Raw genomic sequence first — 21,785 nt, 5'->3', positions numbered from 1 at the left:
TATGAAGATCACCAAAATCAAGTGGGCCCTGTGCCTTCCCTAGATAAAACTTGGTGTTAAATATGAAGAATATCCAGGGAACATTTGTTGAGATATGTCGCTGACAAGGGTAAAACATAATAGTCCCTTTGTGACCTTCAGATGAAGGTTAAGGTCACCATACCTGACTGGGACCAAATATGGAAAGAATCTAGTCAATGGTTCTTAAGATATTCTAATTCATATGTACAGATGGTGCCTAATACTGTAATACCCGCGTCATGCTAAATGGGGGAAAAAACATAGAACTGTGTGTTGATATGTGGGCTGTACGTATGTTGATGTTCTGATCACATACAATCAGTCTGGTCATCCTCAGAGTTGTAACTGGTAGGGAAACCTATCATCATGGCATGTGAAAGGACAAGGTATGATAGAGGCCCTTATTGGCCCACAACATGTCATGATAATCAAAATTTTACAACAAATTTTATAATTTTAGCATAAAAGGAGCTAAATTAATTGTTGAAGTTACCTCCAATTGCATTTTTATGTTTTTAGTGTTGTTAGTTTTCTTCTTTGAAGACCTCAAAGTTAACATATTTTACAACATCTTCTAGAAACCTACATTTTCTGATTTTCAGAGTGATAGAAAAGTGTGAGCAAAAGCATGACCCATCCCAATTTTTTCACCACATATGAAGAGAGTAAAAAAGAATGCACACCTAAAAAATTGTGGTGGGTCACGCTTTTGCTCCGATCAAAATCTTTAAAAAAGTACATTTTTTCGGTTTATGAAATTGCACCATACATCGCAAAAAATAAACATTGACATAAATAACATCTTTAAAAACAATCCATCACATTGACACATCTGTGCCATGATACATTATATTTTGAATGGTTTTGTGCTCTAAAATACACATATCAAACATCCTTATTAAAATTTTCAATATCATAAGGCACTCACAAGGCTGATTTATGAGAGGTAAACATTGGTTTTTGGTTGTTGGTCTCTGCTAGAAAACTTAAGATGTCTGAAGGTTTTCAAAATATGATCAAGCAGTACTGTAAAGGTGAGAATCTTTGTTACTATGTCAGAATTTGATGATACTTTTTTTTATCATCTGTTTATCAAACACCTTTGAGTCACCTGTCACTGTCAAAATAACACTGTCATTCAACAGGATTGCCATGTATAAACATATGCATTTTCCAAGAACTTATGTATCTTAATGTTTCCAATGACATATCAGATTTCATTTAACCAAAATGACTACACTTAACTGTATGAAAAGGATTTTTTTTAGCTAGAAGAAGAACATTGTCAAGGTCTAGCAGATAATGAACACAAGCAGACGTCAAGTCATACTTAGTTGTAAAGTGTAATATATAAGCTTAAATTCACATTGTGAGGCAAAGGAATATGTAGCCTAATGGTTGCAATAGTGGTCTGTTGGGTTTTTTTTGTAATCAGTCATGCAGGTTCAAACCCATGTAAGTTTTCTTTTTTTCTCAAAGTTTGTTTATCAAGTCTACAATGTTTAACTAAACTGTTTCACATCAAATCCAAATATTGTAACTTTTTTTTCTTAAGTTTGGTAATCTACATTACAACACTGGTGAAACAAGCATCAAGTAAATCTTTTCTTAAGACACTGACCATTCACCTTTTCAAGTCGGTCTAGCTGCCTTTGTTCAGAATATTTTAAAATTCATATTTTTTTATATTTTGGTTTTAATGGTGTTAATATGAACCTGCGCTGACAATGAAATTTCACCCGAAATGGGCCCCTTTGAGGTCAAGACCTGTGATTTTTAGTGCAACATGATTGGTTATTGTAATAACATATGATGATTGAGATGTTAACTGTATATTTGCTAAAACTGGTTGTAAATGCTGACTTGTAACACTTGTTAGCATGAAGCTGCGCCCAAAATTTAGCTACACCCAAAACAGGGTGATTCTAAGTACAACATGATTGTTATCATGCTTACATGTTGTACAATGGACCCATGGATTACATTTGCAAAGAATGCTGTGAATAATGACTGAGTTTTGGGGACACAAATGGCAAGTAATTGAATTAACAATATTTTGCAACCCTAATTGCGCCCCTTCAGGTTAAAATATTATGATTGACATTAACATGTTTTTCAGCATGACTACCTGTTGTAAAACTGCTGCAATTTGCATGTAAATAAAATGACAGTTGTAAATTAGCATTATTTCAGACTTTTTGTTATTTTTCATGGGAACTGATAAAACCCATTTTGGAACCCTCTGCAGTGAAATTACACCTTAGATCATATAAAATATAGCATTTTTATGCAAAGCTAACTTGTCTCTAAACAAACATGTTTTCAGCCAATTCTGTTCGTGGGCCAAAAACTGCCCTTATCATACACTGTCCTTTCCTATCACACAGTGGCAAGCAGGCAATGGGCTCCGTTTAAAATATATTGTAAAAGAAATGATCAATCTCTTAAAATTCGCAGTGTTCAATTTATTGAAGACTCATCCCCAAAAGACATAAAAACAGCTGCAGGACATGGAGGACTATATTAAACTTACAGCTTTGTGAGATAAGTTTTTAGCAAGTCCATAGCTTTTCCACGATGGGAAATAGTGTTTTTCACACTTTTGTCCATTTCAGCATATGTCTTATCAAAGCCATCTGGCTGGAAACACGGATCCCATCCGAAGTCTTTTGGGCCACGTGGAGCCACAATGGAGCCAGGGCACCTCCCATCAAATATCTGAATGTCTGAACCTTCCTGCCCGCATGAGTATGCGAATACACACTGTGCATATCCCGTCTTGTCCTCAAACCCAGCTAGCATCTTGTGCAGACCTGAAGAAGACAAAGCAGATGGATGGATGGATACAACATCTGGCCTCACCACTTGAGCGTTGAGGTTCACATACTGCTACTATTAATGAATGTCAACCTTTACTACCCACATTTTGCACATAGTTACTACTCCGTTGTCTTTTCCAACGTTTTACCAAATTGGAACCTTTCACCTTGCAGAAAGCTATGGAGTATGTCATGTGATACTATGTGCCAAATAGTTCCGCGGATAATTTGAAGCTCACAACTGATGAACAGGTCGCACTAACATCAGCTAACATGGAGGAGGCACATTCTTTATCCTTGGGAGAACACAATTTTTTTCATCATTTATCACCTTCTGGTCCCACACTCTTTAGGAACCATTTGACGTACGGTCCTGGGAGGCCTCCAAGGGCATTAAAGCAGAGGCTTGTATCCTCCACAATGACTGGTCCCTTGATGTGTTCCACAGCAAGCTTACACTTAGCTCGGGCAATTTCCTCTGGAGTTCCCTGATACTCTGGCAAGTCAATGTCCTGACTCTTGACCTGAAAGAGGAAAGTCCAATATGACAATGGTCAACAACACATTAACACTTAGCCAAAACCCAATAGCAGGGACAGTACAAGGCTTGTAATTAGGACTCTAGTATTGAAACCCATGACAAGTGAATACTGACATAGAAAAGTGACAACCCTATTCACAGCAGTGAACTGTTTTCTAGTATCATATGGTCCAGCTCTGTTATCAGTAACTGGTGATCATGCTCCTCATTACATGCTGCTCAGTGCCATACCAGATTCTTACCTTATATGGAAAGTCAGGTCCAAGAATTTGTACAAATTCTTCCAGCTTCTTCTTGTTTCCTGTGACAAGTACGATCTGTCTGGCCATGTTCTTCATCCACACAAACTGAGGACATGAACAAGAACTCATTAACTGAAAATTAAATCTTCAAAACTGAACGTAAAAGCAATTCATTAACATCCAAATCTGAGCATGAACAAAAGGACTGAGTTTTAGAGGATACTAAACGACCTTCCATGTAATACCATTTTTATTAAACGAGTTTAATGAAAATGGTATTTCACGGAAGCGAGTTTAGTATTCTGTTTATTACTCGCCAACATAAATTGACAGAAACTGCGGTGAACTTGCCTACAGTGTGAGGACTCTCAGCTTTCAAGTCATGCAAGGTCTAGTAAAATCGCGACATCAACATTAGTATTGTGACGTCACAACTTTGAACCATTTTGACGTCATACGTCAAGCGGTATTACACTAGTGTAATATTGAAGTGAAAATATTACACTGCTGTATCTACAACGGGTGAGTAATAAAAATATATTCTCACACTGGAAGGAAATTTAAAAGTGTATACATTGTAAACATTAAAAAATATGTATGTAACGGGAATGGCTCAACCATAAAAAACCAAGCTCCGTTGAGGCTGTAGTTCTGATTTATTTCTTTTGTTGACTAATAATACAAGTCTGAAACAATGTGTAAAAATAAATTAATCTCCGTCAAAATTACCCTTGATCACATCTAAGACATTGCACATTGTTCAGATAACAATTGTTCCACCACTAAACATATAAAAATAACTCAAATGGACATCACAAAATTAAAGGTTCAGTTACGAAAAACTTTTGGCATCTTCCAAACACAGAAACATATTAGCTTGTCTTACCATCTATGGAACAACTTGCATCAACTGACCACATGTTGTGAGGCACCAAAATAATACACCCTCCAAGGACCTAAAATATGTATGCCGTAATTAGCATGGAAATGCTAATTCTCACCAGAACAGTAAACGTACAATCTGTTTGGACTCAAACATTAATCTGAATCAATTGGAAGTGAAATTATCGACGCCAACAACTTTAACCCCGAGTCAAAATATACCTCCACCAAATGCATAAATTCAGTTAAAATAAATACTCAATGAACCTTTGAACAATTGAACATATTTTTGTAGTTTATTCCTTTTCTGTAAAATCAAATATAACTAACCTGAAATCCACCAAAGTCAATATCCTCTTCCCATGACTTTAAAATCACCTCGCCCACTTGGGAGAAAGACAGCAAGTGAACAAACTTCACACTTTCCAAATGCAACTAAATTCAACATCCAATCAAGATGCTGCACATTTTCAGCCAATAGAAACCAAGTGCAAGACAGCAGGCCTGACCTCATTAAAACTTGGCTAATTTGCATAGGAACTACTTTCGACCCATGACCCAGTGGTTACTTTGAATACATCATGGACTTGTAAAAATGCAAACCTTTTCACTGACAATTGTATTATTGTTTAAAGGGGCACTGATGCGGAGCAATTTCCGTGGAATGGTGTAAACTTTTGTTATTGTTTTCCTCCCGTGAATACCCGGATGATATCCCAGAATTCGTGACTGGTTTGTGACCTCTGCCGCGCAGTCCGTATGTGCACTTGATTGTTTAATTATAGACAGATCAACTGAGGGGAAGTCATTTTTACTGCATTACAAATGTATTATGAAAACAAATGAAACACTTTGAAGGTTAATCATCTGCCAGTGGTAGAAACGGTAAAAAAATTATCATGACGGGAAAATAACGAAGCCAATGTACGTCTCTATATTTTGTCTCATAACCCTAATTAGTTTATTGTCATATCTGTATGATTCTGAAAATTAATGCAAGAACACGCAATCTGCTTATACTCATAGTAAATTTCTAACATAACAGCAACATTTATACATTGCATAGATTGCCAGTGTGGATCCTATTTCACACACATATGCGATCTAGTGTGTGTTTTCTGTCATATAGATTCTGCTGAATGCTACGATAAATAAATTAAAACAAAATGCCAATAATGAATGTAAAACAGACTAATTTTATAGCAACGATGTCAGGCTACTACCTTGTTCAGGAATGTATCCATCGATATCCACGTATAAGCAATCGTATTCCATTCATCTGCAGCTGGCAAATAATCCTTCTCTGTGTCGGGTGTCTTACAACAGTCTAATTTGCGAAAAAGTAACACATCGTTTCACGTCTTTCGTCGGTGAAAACCTGATAAACCTCTCATTGGTCACCCAAGATAGCACACCTGGCAACTAATTGTATGATGTCCGCTATTCTAAGTAATTTAGTTAACCAATAATAGCAATCAATCAATCAACGCAAGGGTGGTTAATTCTTTGAAGGGAGGATGTTGTTTTTACACTCGCACTTTACGACAGGGTGTAGTCATCTACACACACTGTCTTTTGACAAATCCGCTAGAAGATAAAAGTAATTAATCAATCAGTGTGTTATCGGTTAATCCTTTGATCGATGTTTGTTTTTGTAACTCAGCTGATAAACCCCCTTGCATTACTTACATGCACATATTACATAACATACAATACATTTGCCATTACAGACCTTAATTTATAATGTTGAGTATTTACTCCAGACAGGAGAAATGCCAAATGGGAACCTTTGTTGAGTAACCGACGTGGTTTTACTACTAATTATACCTTTTATAAATTCACTAATTGACCATCCAGAGAATGATGACAAATAACACGTGTAAGTTTACACCAACAAACGTGAGTTACAGCAAGGAAGATGTAATCTCTGTGTCGCATGAAGCCTGAAAACACTTATGGGCCGAAACTGTTTAGAGGATACCAACGGAATTTCGTTACATAAGGAATACATACAGGCATTTGCTGTGTCCTTGGGTAAATATGTGTAATAAGGGGTTTTTTTTACGTAAGAAAATTTTCAGATTTCTCTACCAAAGGCAAAGTCATCGGGTTTTTTGTTGTTTACGAATTCAAATAAATCAACTGTGTGTTTTTATTATCATAAATAATAAACCATTGTAGCTACCATAGCTACCAAAATTTACGTATGATAGTTCCTATCACACCTGAACCAACACTCAAAACTACCTAAATATAAAGCTTTGCAATGTTTCAGACTGATACAAATGGCTTGGTACGTGCCTGTAGACATCATATTTTCATGTAACATGATTAAATATAGAGGTTAAAAACACAGAAATAGGATCAAATTGGATCAGTAACTATACCATCCAAGTATCCGAAAAAACCTACACTGCTGGGATATTTTGTTACGATCAGACAAGGAACACCATGGATATTTTTAAATAATATCATATGATGGGCATCTGGCCTCCTGACTGTTTAGGTGAAGAAATTCTGCTAATATGGTTCCTTTGTCCGTCATGGTCGAAGGAGCGGGCGCTGACCAATTTGCAGTTTGGCTTCGTAATTAGACCGTTGGCGAGAAACATTATTCGCTCCGCATCAGTGCCGCTTTAAGGTGTTCTAAATTGATCCTAAACAGATAAACAAGACAAGACATGTTAAAATAGTTTATATTTCCAGAACACTTTTACAATTTGTGTATTTTGTACTTGTTATGTATTTTGTACTTGTTACATGTAGTTTATTTTTTTATTAACCTTTTACCTTTAACACATACACAGACACACCTAAAACCCCTGTCTCTCACGAGCGGATGACAAGAAAAAAATATCTCAGGAACAGTTACTATGGAAGGAACCCATGCATCTTTCTTGATCATGTTAACAATATCAAACACGGATGCGTTTTATATTCTAGCTCAAATCCACGGTTCACTAATGATTAACCGTATTCAAGAGAATGTAATTACTGAACCCTGCTAACTTACGCAGGACTAAAAAAATGTTCTTCGTACTTGCACGGAACAAACACACTGTTGTGCCTTGTTTACGTTTCCCGCAAAATGATCTGCCCTTGCTGGAGCGGATACTGAAAACGTTTCGTATTTTGTCAAACAAAATACTACTCTTATTGCATAAGAGTTATTCCAAATTATTAATACTTATATGTTTTCATTACATCCAAAACGAATTATTTAATGTGTCCAAAAATATTGCATGGCGAAAATTCGCAACAAAGAGAATAGCTTTACATGGCCACAACCATCTTCCGGTGAGATGTTGCGTATGAGAAGAGAAAGCTACCAGTAATAAAGAATTTCGCGTCAAATATTCATGCACGATGTCCCGCCACAGGGCTGTTCGTGGCATGAACCTAGATGATGGTAGGTATCACTTGTGAAGAATGGCATACCACTTTTATTCGATCTGACATGCTGGTTCCGTCAGTAAAGAAACTTGCCGCGACGTCATGTTTAAACAGACGATGTTTTATTCAGATTTCATCAGAACTATTGTCGGACCTTTCGAGAGAAAACCACATTTGCATTTGTCAGACGGGTCACGATACTACACTAGGATCTTACTTCACAGCGTTAATGGACATATAATGTGATGATACAGCAACTTATTTCAGGCCTGAAGTAGTAGCCAGACTCCTGTTCTCACGGTAAACACATTTTCTGCCAAGATCGCCTATACGTGATACTTGGCGGTTGTTTACATCATTGACCGGTAACTAGGAAGTGGCCCAAGTCTGTGAAGTATCAAAATGTTGCAATGTAACGAATATTCGTGAGTTTTAGCCAGCTTGGAAAAATCGTAACTTTTCCCAGTCCGTTCCGACACGATTCCCCTTCCTTAACATAATATTGTTACTTTCTCGTTATGCCGCGAGATTAGGAGACGCCTCAAAAAGTCAATGGTGGACGACCATATTTTTCATCGAGCACAAGTGCAATAATACACCTGATGGATCAAGCATTTCATAGATGCATATGCTAGAGGATGAATCTCTTCTTTTAAAAACAAGCATACATACAAAAAGAAGTGTTTGTACTTTTTTTCAGTCAATAACTGTAAGTACCACAAGAATGGGAGACGCCAGTATACCATGTTTTCGGGGTATTTCGTTTCCCCGTAATTTCTTTTGTACAGTGAGATAACAGCACCACCTGTAAACACCGTCTCCTGTGCAGAAGCTTCCATTGTAGTCGGAACACACAGTGTTTGAAATGGAAGCTTTCATGGAAGTAGTGGCCTAATTTTTGTCTAAGTACCAAAATTCTACCCAAGAACATAATGCACTTTGAGAACCTTTGTAAATGTGATCATACCTTTTGAAATAATGCTCGCAACTTGTCAAGCGGACCATCGTCTGCACGAGTGAAAAGTCAAATTATCACATGACTCAAATGGAATGTTGCTGACATAATGAAAAAACCCATTGAATGCAGAATTGGTCATCTCTTACATATTTTTTTCATGCTGCAATAATCGTACCAGGCATATGGCCTCTGGGTTCATATAAAATACTACAGTGACAATACTATACTGCGCAGACATGACACGTTTTATTGTCATGGCGGGCCTTGCAGACAAGAAGAATGAATGTGCAAATGATTGAATAACTTACCTGTAAATATGTTTATTGTTAACAAATTTCACTAAAGAACATTCAAGTAATCAAGAAAAAAATTACCAGTTTTCTTGGCTTTTATTAAAATGATACATTGTATTTGTTGATTTCAATGGAGAGGAATGCATCACATGCACTTCCATACAAGGGTGTGACCCAGTGCAATAACAAGTAACCCGAAAACATGGTACGTCACTTCTAGCTCTCTTGCTTACGAACAAGACACGAAATATACTTTGCATTGCAAAGCATGCATTTACGAAAGGTGAGGTGTTTGTTTACGGAATATTGATACGCAATAATGTACATGATTATCTATTGCATTATTACCCCGAAAACACGTTACACCATGGTATGTGGAGGAAAACTCAACTTGCGTTCCTCAAGCAGACACCATTTAATTGTCCTTAATTGGAAATTGGCACAATTGAATAGATCATGTTTTGAAATAGCTGCAATGTTCCTAATTAGGATTAACAAATGATGATAGTTAAATTGCTGTTCTTGGTTTGTATTACATATAGGTATACACATGAAATGAAACACAGAGAACAAGTGGAATTGGTCTAAGTTAATGCTATGATTACATTCATAAATGATTACTAAGAAAGTGCAATCCCAAATATGACGTATGTTATAATAACTAACCACTAATAGCCATTTCATGATCATTTGTTAAACAACTAATATCTTAAGATAAATAAAATTCGGAGATTTAAATGTTTGGAGCACCTTTAGAATAAAGCACCACAACTTCAAGTGAGGACATTCTCTGTCAGTGATCACCTGTCTCTGAGACGGACAACCAGGTTGTGAGAACCCATCTGATGCAAACCCGCGACCTTCAGATTGAAAGCCCGACAGCTACTGAGCTATGTCCACACTGTTGCACAATGTGTAAAGTTAGTGAGTCATTCCTGTCATGGAAGTAAATGAAAAGAGTCGAATAGGTTACGGACAATTTCAAAGGTTATGGGTAGACATGGTGTCTTATGATACTAAACTACGGACCGTTGCCAAATGGCTCTTATGTCATTTGACACAGTTGTCATATTCCGTAATCTACAAGATATCATGTGGTGTGAAATGAGCCGATATGGCTCAAACTGCAAAGGTTGTTGACGTCTGACGTTACATGTCAATTTGATGGTGCATGAATGCTTGTTTGAAAATCATTGGGTGCTTTCGTGACAGAAGAGTGTTGTAGGGAACACAGTAAGGACATTGTGGATCGCGCTGATAAATAAAAGAGACATGAGTATGTTTTGTGATGATATGAGGGTGAGTTAAATTTCAAATCATTACTGAACATGTGTGGAGTTTGAAAGTTGCTTGTGTTCAGTCGCACATGATTCGACTTCAGTCATTGTGAGATTTGTACATCTAGGACTAAGATGGGATTTTATCGCCAAAAATCAACTGCCTGGACAACCAAACAGACAATTCCACATCCCTGCATTATCTACAGTCCTTGGGCCACATGATACACAGGATTTATCATTTTGCCCAATCAGAGCGTTGAAAATTTATCTCGAACGTACTCTTACAAGGAGATAAAGTTTCAAGCGCCAATTCATCCCATGATCTACTGAGACACCTATGGAAATAGGATGGCAGATATTACACTAAGGGCTACAAAACAGCAGGACTCGAACATCTGCGAGCTGCCAATCCACATGAAGTGAGAGCCTTGGCATCGACACTCGCTCTACATGGAAACTGCTCGCTAGCAACTATGATAGCAATCAAATGCAGTGTTTGCCAACCACAACCTACATGACATCGCTATGGAGGACATCACTGGCATTAACCAATTTGGGCCCCTTGTTGTCACAAAACAACTAATGGTGCCACAAAGGCACTGAGTTTCACTCACCCTTTTATCACTCGACTTGTCGAGACCAAGACGCTCTGCAAAGTATAATGTTTGGGAGTCCATGCGATGTCTTGAACAGGCTAGCAAGACTGATTATGACCCTGTACTTGTAATGAAGATACTTGTACTTGAAGAAGGGTTGCGAATGGTCTTGATGGAAATCTTGGCATACATTTGTACTAGACAATAGGAGGACACTAGCTGATCTATATATCATCACATTCCCGTCAACATATGTTAAAAAAAACAAGTTCGACTGGATGTGATCCCCCATCTCACAGATGAATATTGGAAGAACAGGACCAAACTATTGCCGGTATATTTCCCGAAGCAGGGAAACAGTGGACGTACTTAAATGGCAGTCAGCAGATTCCAGCATGGCCTGACCCACCACTGTTGCCATTGGATTCTCTGAGCATAATAAGCATGAGTCAGGATAAGGAAGAATATGTAACTGTCTGAATAAAATTGATATTTTATACATATCCTGACTCAGGGCGTCAAGCCTTCCCAACTGCTCCTCTCTTGTGTTGAGCCTATGAGATTAGGAGAGAGTGGCAGGCATGGCTGGTCATATGACCATATTGGCGGGGAGGTGAGTCTATAGTACGTCCGCTTCAATTAGAAGGAAACCTCAAGGGATTTCAAATGTTCCACTATCTTTGCATAGACAGTGGAGATAATCATAATAAGTGTGAATCAGCGTAAGTATAAAATATCAGTTTTATTCAGAAAGTGACATAGTTTGATAGAAGGCCTCTTATTCTTGATCATCTGTTTCTTGGTTTTTCATGCAGCTCTAATATCTGTGTACAAGTCCAAGCATTGCAAATTTTAGTCCACAAATGGTAAATTGTCAATCTGTGAAGAAAAACCTGCTTCATATTCCACTACTTTCATTTCTGAAGTTTTTTGTTTCCTATTAAAACTGCATTCCCCTATTCATTTAAAGGTGATCATGTAAAAGAATCCATGTCTATGGAGGACATAGAGTAAACTGTCTGAAAATTATGATGGTGTGCATCCAGAAATATGTGGTGTTTTTCAGAGTATGATGATGATGATGAGTACTATGGTCAGTCTGTGGAGGACAACTTCTGCATCTCTCCAGGCACAGGTACAGTTCCTTTGTCTTGATGTAGACTTTAACACTCAGCTGTAAAATAAGAGGGTATGATGTATTACATGCACTGCTATATGTACCTTGCTATTTCATATTTAATACAGTGTGTTGAAGAATATAGAGCATCAGACCACTGTTTGAGAAACCCCAGCTGTTCACATGAAAGGTTACGGATACAAAAAATCATGAATTTCAAAATTCATTAGAGAGGTGGGTGGACTGGCACAGGTTCCATTCACAAGACTGACTGACTGACTCACTGGCTCGCTCGCTCACTCACTCACTCACTCACTCACCCAGTGAAACTAACCAGACTATTCCTATTTCAGCTGCACAGTTCACTTTCAACCGTGGCCAGACCACGTTTGCCACCTACATGGGTGGAGAAGATGAGGTGGTGGAGAGTGATGATGATGTAGACCACAATGGGGCATTATCAGGACAGACAGACAACAAACTGAATGATGTTGATCAAGGTACAGTTGAAGAGAATTTAATCCATGCTTGGCAGAAGAGGTAACCAAAGGGACTGGTGGTCATGCTCAGAGACGTGGTTGATGCACCGTATCATGTTTCATAGATCAGTGATCGTAATGTTAGTCACTGGATTGTAAGGTCCAGACTTAATTGCTGACAGACTGACATTTGGCTTGAATATTGCTGATTGCATGTTGAACAGGAGGTAAACAAACCAAATTTGATAGTAGTAACAATGGTTAGTGTGATACTCTAGCTAAGATCTACTAAAGCAGGAATTGAAATTAAATTTTTTTCAAGTGTGCCTTATGGGCACTCTCATGATAATTTAAGTGTGCTATGTCAATTTCAGATGTGTCATAACTTCATGATCTATTAAACTGAACATAAAAACATTACATGACTTGAAGTAAATGTAAAACTGTAATTATATTGTAACATTCACTAATACATCATGCATAACAAGACAATGCTGGGTATGTATTTTCATTTATTTACGAACCTCAAACTTTGAAAAGGCATTTCTGAGTTGCTGTCTGTCTGATCTGGTAAGAATTTTACTGTGCCATTTCAGTCTTATCTGTGTCATTGCTACAATGGTACTAATAATTCGATCTCTGAAAAGATGTTCATACAATTGATATACATTGGATACTGTTACAACACTATCAGACAGTGAATACAGAGGCAGTGTCTGCTATAAAACTCTTTCAGATCAAATGTATACTGTTTAGATACAGGCGGCTGTGTAAACATATGTTAAATATTTGTGGTGAAATACATGCTTTGTGATGTGGTTTCCAGTTTGAAGGCCAGTGTTTCAGTTCACTTGTTATAATTATAGTCTTTCTCTGAGGTTTAGAAAGAAAAATTTATGGTGGAGGACATAGAGGGTTAACCTCCGTGTACGTCTCTTTGTAGGAAATGGGGATGTACTCTCTCCATTTCTCCACAAAAAACGCTCTGTGGAATTCCTTGAACTTACACATGGACTTTCTTAGGACTCTACTGGTGTGCATCTATTATATTATTTGTATTTTATTTGGTTTGTTTTGTAAGTTTAGAAACGTTTGAACTTATGTACCTCTTGTGGAATTTCTCCTTTGATGATAGTGTAATAGGGGATGAAGTCTATTCAGTTCTCAACAGAAACTATTCAACAGAATTGAGTGAACTTTTGTGTATCTTTTGTAGGGACTCTAAAGGAGTGCATTTTGTAATTTTGTGTGCAATTTCTTAATTTTGTCACTTTTACAGATGTTTGAACTAAGTTGAATTTTGTAATTCAGCCTGTTTGTTCTATCCAAAGGGGGTGGGGAGTGCATGTTCTCCACTTCTCCTCAAAAACTACATTATGGAATTCATTTAGGTTACACATGTGATTTATAGGGACTCTATAGGTGTTCATTTCATATTTTGATTTTGTATTATTTATTTTTCCAATTTTAATGCCGTTCGAACTTATTTCTCTCTGAATGTAGTGTTAAAAGGGATGATGTCTATCCACTTTTCCACAAAAGCAGCTTGACAGAATTTATTGAGCTTTTACATGTGTTTCATTGAGACTCTCATATCTTGTTCTCCCAGTTTTCTAAATTTTGTACAAATGTTCGAACTTAGTTGAATTTGGTTCTATTCATCCTGTTCGTCACACACAACGGGTTGTACTTTATCCACTTCTCAAAAAACACTGCATAAAACTCAGTTAGCTTACATACCTCTTTTATACAGACTCTAAAGGTGTACATCTCTTATTTTGTTTTTGTATTTTATAGTTATTTTGTACGTTTAGAGAACTTAGATAAATTTGTGGAATTTCTCTCTGATGAAGGTGAAATAGGAGATTAAGTCTGTCCACTTCTCCACAAAAACTGCTCAATAGAATTGATTACATTTATTCCTGTGTTTCATTGGGACTCGAGAGGTGTGCATGTCATAGCTGTATAGATGTATATTGAACTTGTTTAGAAGAAATTATTCACCAGACCACACTCAATGTTGGGGAACGCTTCTTATCCATCCATGTCTCTAGACACAATTTTGTCTTGTTTTGAGTAAAGCAGTGTTTCAGTGTATGTGTTTACACCTTCATCAGGTGACATAGATGTTCACAGACTGGTTTTATTTTTCACAGCTAAACTAAACAGCTGTTTGGAAGAGATCCATAACATTCTTGGTGAAAGTTACCCTGACTCAGTGTACCGGGAGACCATCATGAAGCACAACTTCAGCCTGCAGGCCTCTCTGGATGAACTGCTGTCACAGAAAGGTGGGATTCTTGTCTTCAAAATGGGTTTGTCTGTCAGAGAAAGATGGGGTTCTTGTCTTCAAAATGGGTTTGTCTGTCAGAGAAAGATGGGGTTTGTCATCAAAAAGTACGGACTGTCTGTCGGTCAGGGAGATGTGGGGTTTGTCAGAAGAAGGTGGAGCTTGTCTGAAAAAGCTAGGGTTTTCAGTCAGAGAATGGGGGATGCGGGGAGGGCACAGGGTTTTTCTTTGAAAGAAAGGTTTAGTTTGTCTGTCAGACAAGGGAAGGTTGGGAGATGTTGTTGTTGTATGTCAGAGGAAGTTAGGGTTTATCCCGTGTTTCCATTACCGGACTTCGATTGATACAAAGTTAGATTGTGCAGTAATTTAGGAGGCTGTTGGTCATCCTGTCTGGCAAATGTTAAATTTCAATTCTATTTCTCCTTGATAAAGATTACGTAGATATATGGTAGATATAATCAGTCAGAACCTAAAGTGGTGCCTTTTGCTATATACAGATTTTGGTGAATTTACTATTTTCTCAATTTCCATGGAAACGTTTGGACTTAGTCTCAAAAGTGAGAGGTGTGTTTCATTTCCGGAGCACAACTAGAAAACTTCGTAATATCTTTCATCAAAACTTGGTAGATATATGAGGCAGACTTTAAGGTGGTGCCTTTTCCTATATGCAGATTTTTGTGATTTATCATTTTCTGTGTTTCCATAGAAACGATTCTGACTTAATCTCAAAGTGGAGGGATGGGCTTCATTTCTGGAGCACAACTTGAAAACTATTTAATATCTTTCAGCAAAACGTGGCAGATATTTGAGGCAGACCTAAAGGTGGTGCCTTTTGCTGTTTACAGATATATGGCATTTATATTTTTATCCCCCCCCGGCATGTAGTGCGGGGGGATATAGTCGACGCCTCGTCTGTCCGTCCATAATCAGTTTGTTTCCGGAGCATAACTCAGAAACTGTTCAATATTTTTAGACCAAACTTGACAGAGGTAGTAATCTCAGCCTATGGTTGTGCCTTTTGCTATTTACAGATTTTTGGCATTTATATTTTTTTTGTTTTTCCATGGAACGTTTTGGTGTTAGTCTTATGGTAGGGTGGGCTTTGTTTCCTGGAGCAGAACTCAAAAACTGTTCAATATTTTTTTCCAAAACTTGGTAGATATATCAATCAGAACCTAAAGTGGTGCTTTTTGCTATATACAGTTTTTTGTGATATATTATTTTCTTGGTTTCCATGGAAACGTTTCGGACTTAGTCTCAAAAGTGAGAGGTGTGTTTCGTTTCCGGAGCAGAACTCAAAAACTTCTTAATATCTGTCAGTGTTACTTGGTAGATATGTGTGGCAGACCCCAAAGTGGTGCCTTTTGCTATTTACAGGTTTTTATGATGTATAATTTTCTCCGTTCCATTTCGTTCCAAAAACCATTTCATATCTTTCAAAAGATCTTGACAGATAGATGAGACTAATCTTGAAATGGTGACTTCTTTTGATTACAGATATATGGCATATATTTTTTTCATGAATTCCATGGTAACAATTCAGACTTGGTCTAAAAACACAATAAGTAACTGTCAGATGATTTGTCCTTTCAAATATTTGGGGGCCGGGGGGATATGTCATCTTCTGATGAATCTTGTTCATGATTTCCATTACATACTTGGGGATAAAAAGACCATATAACACTTGTACATCAGCAACTGTACTAATTACTGATCCAACAACAGATAAGATTCACAATTATGTTACTAACACACAGATGTTTATGAGGATGACTTTCCTCTCTGATAGAGAGAATTTTTAACTTACCTTACCATAGGTCTTATGCATATTACCTCTAGCTTCGCTAAATGAGATCAGACAGTCGTTGATTCGCCATCCCCTCGATGGCTACCTCATGTAATCCACGAATGTAGTCACGGAAGTGATGTGATCTCTCCACTCGCGCAAGAGCGCAGAATCCAAAATTCACTTTTACCTTTAGTGTTCGTGCGAACGGACTTGTTGGTTTGATGTGTATCTACTTTGTGTAGTTTCAATAAAGTTGCTACTCTTTGGTAGGTATGGTTTCTATCCCTTTGTTGTGTATGTCAAGTTAAACAAGTATTTAATTGCACTTACCTTGCTACCTCGTGTTATCTTTTTCTCACTCAGGCATGGGTTTGTCCGTGTCGTGTGTGAGAGCGGCATGGCGTCCGTGGGGGTAGTTCAACTTGCTGGTTGTTTGTCCTCCATGTACTTGTCCATGTTTTGGTCATTATAGCTTGTGTTTTCGGTATTTATCATACCTTTTTTGCCATTAATTACAGCATAGCGAAGGCAGCCATTTTGGTTGTTGTTTATCGCTGCCCCGCACTTACGGGTGTGTCTATTTTTTTTATGTAGGGGTGCAGTTATTTCCTACATTTTTATGTAGGGGGTTTTTCCTCCTGGCGTTGTGTCAACTTGTCGTCAAGTGTGGATTTCTCGTCTGTTACAGTTTCTGTGTATGACTCGACACTTTTGCACTATCTGCAAGGGGCAGAAGTCAGCCAAAGACCCACATCCCTGGTGTCCGGATTGTGCGTCTGCTGTTTGCTCCATTGATAATCTGTGCCAACACTGTCAAGTGTTATCATTGGCAGATTTAAAGATTTTTTTGGCAGTTCGGAGAAAGCGTTTTATGCAACGTAGAAGAAGAATGTCGTTGCCAGCATCTTCCTTGGGATCTTTGCCTGACGACCAGGATCTACCACCACCTTCAGTGCTGGAATCTCACCCAGATGCCCTATCCCACCCAGAAGTTCAGAGGCTTCTGCGGTCTCTCTTGACGCCTGTCGCTGCTGTGCTCCCTACTTTGCCACGAGCACCCTTACCAACGTCAGCACCTAGACTTACGCCAGCGCCGTTGCCTGTACCAGCTCCACTGACTGTCCCGACGCCTTTGCCTGCGTCAGCACCTATGTTTTCGTCAGCGCTTATCCCGACGCCAGTGCCTATTCCGACGCCAGCGACGACATTGTTATCGGACCCTGCTCCTGTGTCTCTTACGCTTTCTAGAGAAGAAGTGTTACGACGCCAGTTGGATGAAGAGCGCGCTCAGTGCTTGGAGGCTGAGCGCTCCCGGGACAGGCGCTCCCGATCTGGTTTCCATTCTCCACGGCGCTCTTTAGAGGAAGACTTACGCACCAGAAGTAGACGACGGGTGCGTTCCCGTTCAAGATCGGACTTCCATCAAGGATTTTAATACTAGGAATTCTGCTTCTACCTCCACTCAGCGACGGGAATCAACCTCTGTTTCCTGGGAGGATACAAGGAACAGTTCTTTTGTCCAGATTATGAGGAAGAACCTGGCGGTGATGGTGATAGTGATGGCACCTATCTTCCCCTAGCTGCTGTCTTTGAATGGATTGCCGATAGATTACCGGACTGTCCTTCACCTTCTGCTGATTCAAGCAACCTGGCGGCAATTCACCTGTCTCCCGAATTACTTATTCCACCTTACCCCATGATGGCGGATGCTGTAGCTTTGCTAGACTCGGATTTTGCGAAATTATCCTTAAATCCAACTATTAAGGCGTCCAAGTCAAAGAAATCAGACTATACAGTTCACAGTCTGGATTTTGCCGACAACGGGGCTGTGCAAGACGATTCTCTCAAGCGGTTGTCAGGTTCTACTCAATCATCTTACAGAGTTCAGGATTCGAACCTGGCAGCTTTTGACACGGAACTGAAGCGCATGCTTAAGTCTATCTCAGCGCTTGCATCAGCCACCTCCGCTGCAGCCATGGATCTATCGGAAGATAATACCTCGAGGGTGGATCACTTGACAACTATATTTGCTTGGCAGGGCAGAGTACTACATGACCTGCTTGGACATTTACGTGCGGCACTAGCTATGACAACAACTGTGCTCTGATCTGGTTTCCGGGATGCTTGCACCTGGCAAGAGGAATTTAAGCGACAGCTACTTCGTGCACCCTTTACTTCTAAATTCCTCTTTGACGAAAAGATTCCGACTGTGTACAAACAACATGCTGAACTCACAAATACGGAAGTAGCATTGTCAACCTTTGAGGCCCTGTTCTCTGCTTTTCGTGGCCGAGCCAGGGGGAGTGCCAAAAAAAGATATGTGCTCAGGAGAGAATCCATCCGATCCTTGTTTGGAAGGGGACGAGGTCGAACCAAGGACTCAGATGTGCAGCGTAAGCCTCAAGAACACGGCAGGGATGTGCCATCTACGTCCGGTCGAGGCAGGGGCAAGCGCCCCTACTCTGGCCGCTGAAGCCATGGACATCTACGACTGGGATCTCCCACCCCCAGTCTAACCAGTTCATCCGACCCCTGTAGGTGGGAGACTAGGGCCAGTTGGACATTCCTGGGAGACCCGTTTGTTTGCAAGATCTTGAGAGCCGGCTACAAACAGCCACTAGCCGGAGCTCCGCCGTTGACTACCACTCCCCAGTCGCGAGTGTACTCAATATATCAACAGGTGCATATACAAGAGAACATCGACATTTTGTTAACCTAGTGCTAGAACCCCATCACTCCCTGGAGTTCTGTTCACCCATCTTCCTGGTACCCAAGAAAGGTTCCACCAAAATGCGGATGATTCACAACATGGCGACTTTCAACAGCCTGTATTTAGCCGAGCCCCCGCATTTCCGGGTGACATCACTGGAACAGATCCGAGCCAAGTTGTCACCCGGAGCTTGGATCGCCAGCCAAGGATGCTTACCTGCACGTTCCCATATTTCCACGTCACAGGAAGTTCCTGTGTTTCATATTCAACCGAGTGCACTACCAGTGGCTGGTGCTGCCGTTTGGAATTTCTATGGCCCCGTGGCTTTTCACTCGGATCACGCTGCTTGTCACCCGATTCCTGCACCTCGAGTGGATAGACTTCGATCATTACATCGACGACTGTTTTCTGAATCACTGCAGTCCTCAGTTGCTACGCAAACAGCTGGACTTCTCCACACGCCTATTACATCAATTGGGGTGGATTATCAATACCGAGAAGTTGCAACTGGAGCCAACGCAGGAGCTAACATTCATCGGGGGTTATGGCAGAAGATTCTCGCCCTTACGGATCGAGCTCTGTCCCTACCTTTGACCCTCAGAGAGTGGCAGTCTCTGTTGGACCTGTTGACGTCGACGCAAGACCTCACCCTCAGCAGACGGCTTATGCTGCGCCCACTACAGAGGTTCCTATTACCGTTTATTCGGGAAAATGACCTCAAGTCATCATTTCTTCTACCTCAGCACCTGCATCGATACCTCAGGTGGTGGACGGTAGAGTGGAACATCTGTGCTGGTGTTTGTTTGACAAGCTTCAACCACGACCACAAGTTGTTTGTAGACGCATCCCTGCTGGGATGGGGCGCTCACTTGAACGTCCAGACAACCTCAGGGCTGTGGTCAGACGCCGAAAGGGAGTGGCATATCAACAACCTGGAGATGCAGGCAGTCAACCTAGCGGTCCATCACTGGTTACCGGCTCTAACAGGCTCCAAGCTCCTGGTGGCATCCGACAACTCCACGGTCGTATGGGTGATTCGCAATCAGGGTACGACCAGATCCAAACAACTTCTGGACCAGATGTTCCTCTTAGCGGATCCGGTGGACAGCAATGGCATCATGATCGCAGCTCGTCACATTCCCGGTTGCAAAAACATCTTGGCAGAGGCCCTGTCGCGCCCCGACAGACCATCCCCAGCGGAGTGGATGCTCCATCCGGACGCACTTCGCCAGATCTGCTGTCAACACGGGAGACCACTGGTAGATCTTTTTCCCACCAGTTTCAATCACCAGTTACCAACATATGTGTCTCCCGTGCCGGATCCGCAGGCGTGTGCAGTCGACGCGATGTCTCTGTCATGGGAAGGTCTGAATGCGTATGCGTTCCCTCCTCCAGTCCTTCTTACAGACGTAGTCACCAAAATCAGACAGACGCAGGACCTCCGACTGCTTTTGGTCGCGCCCTGGTGGCCGGCCAGACCTTGGTTTCCCGACCTTCGACGACTCGCCAGCGGAGAACCATACAAACTTCCAGAGTGGTTGCATCTACTTCAGCATCCACATAGTCGACAACTGCATCCGGATCCACTGCGATTCCATCTTCACGCATGGGTCATCTGCAGAGGGCGTTAAAGGCTAAGGGCTACTCTACGCGCATGGCGAGCGTTATAGTTCGCGCGCATAGAGTTTCTACCCGATCTCTATATGACGACAAATGGCGCTCACTCGAGAAATTTTGCACACAAAGATCTCAAGATCTTATGACAGCATCCCCTCAGTTTGTGGCAAAGTTCCTTCTCTTTCTACAGAACTCTAGACATCTCAGAGGCAGTACCTTAGGCACCTATCTGTCAGCATTGAATTCTGTCCTTGCAATCAAGTCAGATAAACAGATCTCCAAGGCACCGGAACTTATTGCGCTTCTCAAAGCTTTCAAGCTGGAAGACCAGAAGGCCAAGTTTCGTCCTCCAGCTGTGGATCTTAATTTCGTTCTACAACATCTTAGAGGACCGTCGTATGAGCCGTTAGAGGAAGCCTCTTTTGAACACCTATCCAAGAAGACGGCTTTCCTACTAGCATTGGTAAAGCTATGGGACTTTGTGGCTAAGAACCAGCTTCCCTAGCAGCCCAACAGGTTATTTTCCATCCCTCCTTTGTCTACGATCCTGGGTCATCATGACTTGGAGGAGGAGCTGCTATGCCAGAGCTCTGAGATGTTACATTAAAAGGTCTGCCTCTAGGAGACGGTCCCGCAAAAGACTATTCATTCCTTTTGCGTCGACCTGCAAAGGAGAGGTAAAGAGGAACACGATTGCCCTCTGGCTCAGATCGACAATCCTGGTTGCCTACGACGACAAGCACCTGCCTCATCCGGTA

At 40.4% G+C, this 21,785-nt stretch overlaps 2 protein-coding genes across 6 annotated transcripts in view; one reads left to right on the top strand and one right to left on the bottom strand.

The window, feature by feature from the left end:
- Nucleotides 1-2,474: 2,474 nt before the first annotated feature.
- Nucleotides 2,475-7,600, bottom strand: LOC137290702 (inosine triphosphate pyrophosphatase-like). 4 transcript variants are annotated; one of them, XM_067821787.1, is made up of 5 exons: nucleotides 4,836-7,172; nucleotides 4,510-4,579; nucleotides 3,624-3,728; nucleotides 3,172-3,364; nucleotides 2,475-2,834 (listed from the first exon to the last, which is right to left on the bottom strand). In XM_067821787.1, exons 2-5 carry the CDS (start codon nucleotides 4,510-4,512, stop codon nucleotides 2,551-2,553), a joined length of 585 nt encoding a protein of 194 aa, XP_067677888.1. In that variant the 5' UTR covers nucleotides 4,513-4,579; nucleotides 4,836-7,172; the 3' UTR covers nucleotides 2,475-2,550. The 4 variants fall into 4 exon arrangements, with proteins under 4 accessions (XP_067677888.1, XP_067677889.1, XP_067677886.1 ...); XM_067821788.1 differs by lacking the exons at nucleotides 4,510-4,579; nucleotides 4,836-7,172 and adding an exon at nucleotides 7,519-7,600; XM_067821785.1 differs by lacking the exons at nucleotides 4,510-4,579; nucleotides 4,836-7,172 and adding an exon at nucleotides 7,546-7,587.
- A 170-nt stretch (nucleotides 7,601-7,770) lies between these two features.
- Nucleotides 7,771-21,785, top strand: part of LOC137291720 (HBS1-like protein) — a 46,570-nt gene continuing 32,555 nt past the window's right edge. The window contains exons 1-4 of one of the 2 annotated variants that reach the window (XM_067823182.1): nucleotides 7,771-7,914; nucleotides 12,092-12,160; nucleotides 12,496-12,642; nucleotides 14,778-14,912. In XM_067823182.1, coding sequence (XP_067679283.1) covers nucleotides 7,872-7,914; nucleotides 12,092-12,160; nucleotides 12,496-12,642; nucleotides 14,778-14,912 — 394 coding nt within the window. In that variant the 5' untranslated portion in view covers nucleotides 7,771-7,871. The remainder of the gene's footprint in view (nucleotides 7,915-12,091; nucleotides 12,161-12,495; nucleotides 12,643-14,777; nucleotides 14,913-21,785) is intronic. The other variant, XM_067823183.1, reaches the window with a different exon arrangement.

This window comes from Haliotis asinina, chromosome 7, assembly GCF_037392515.1.
Source record: "Haliotis asinina isolate JCU_RB_2024 chromosome 7, JCU_Hal_asi_v2, whole genome shotgun sequence".
Classification (NCBI taxonomy): domain Eukaryota; kingdom Metazoa; phylum Mollusca; class Gastropoda; order Lepetellida; family Haliotidae; genus Haliotis; species Haliotis asinina.
This window is presented reverse-complemented; position numbering and strand designations above follow the sequence as displayed.

Excerpts from the sequence above, each read along its gene's own strand:
- LOC137290702 (XM_067821787.1), bottom strand. Across the intron at positions 3,365-3,623 it reads GACCTGACTTTCCATATAAG|GTCAAGAGTCAGGACATTGA; the intron begins GTAAGAATCTGG and ends TTCCTCTTTCAG. Across the intron at positions 2,835-3,171 it reads AAAGAGTGTGGGACCAGAAG|GTCTGCACAAGATGCTAGCT; the intron begins GTGATAAATGAT and ends TGTCTTCTTCAG.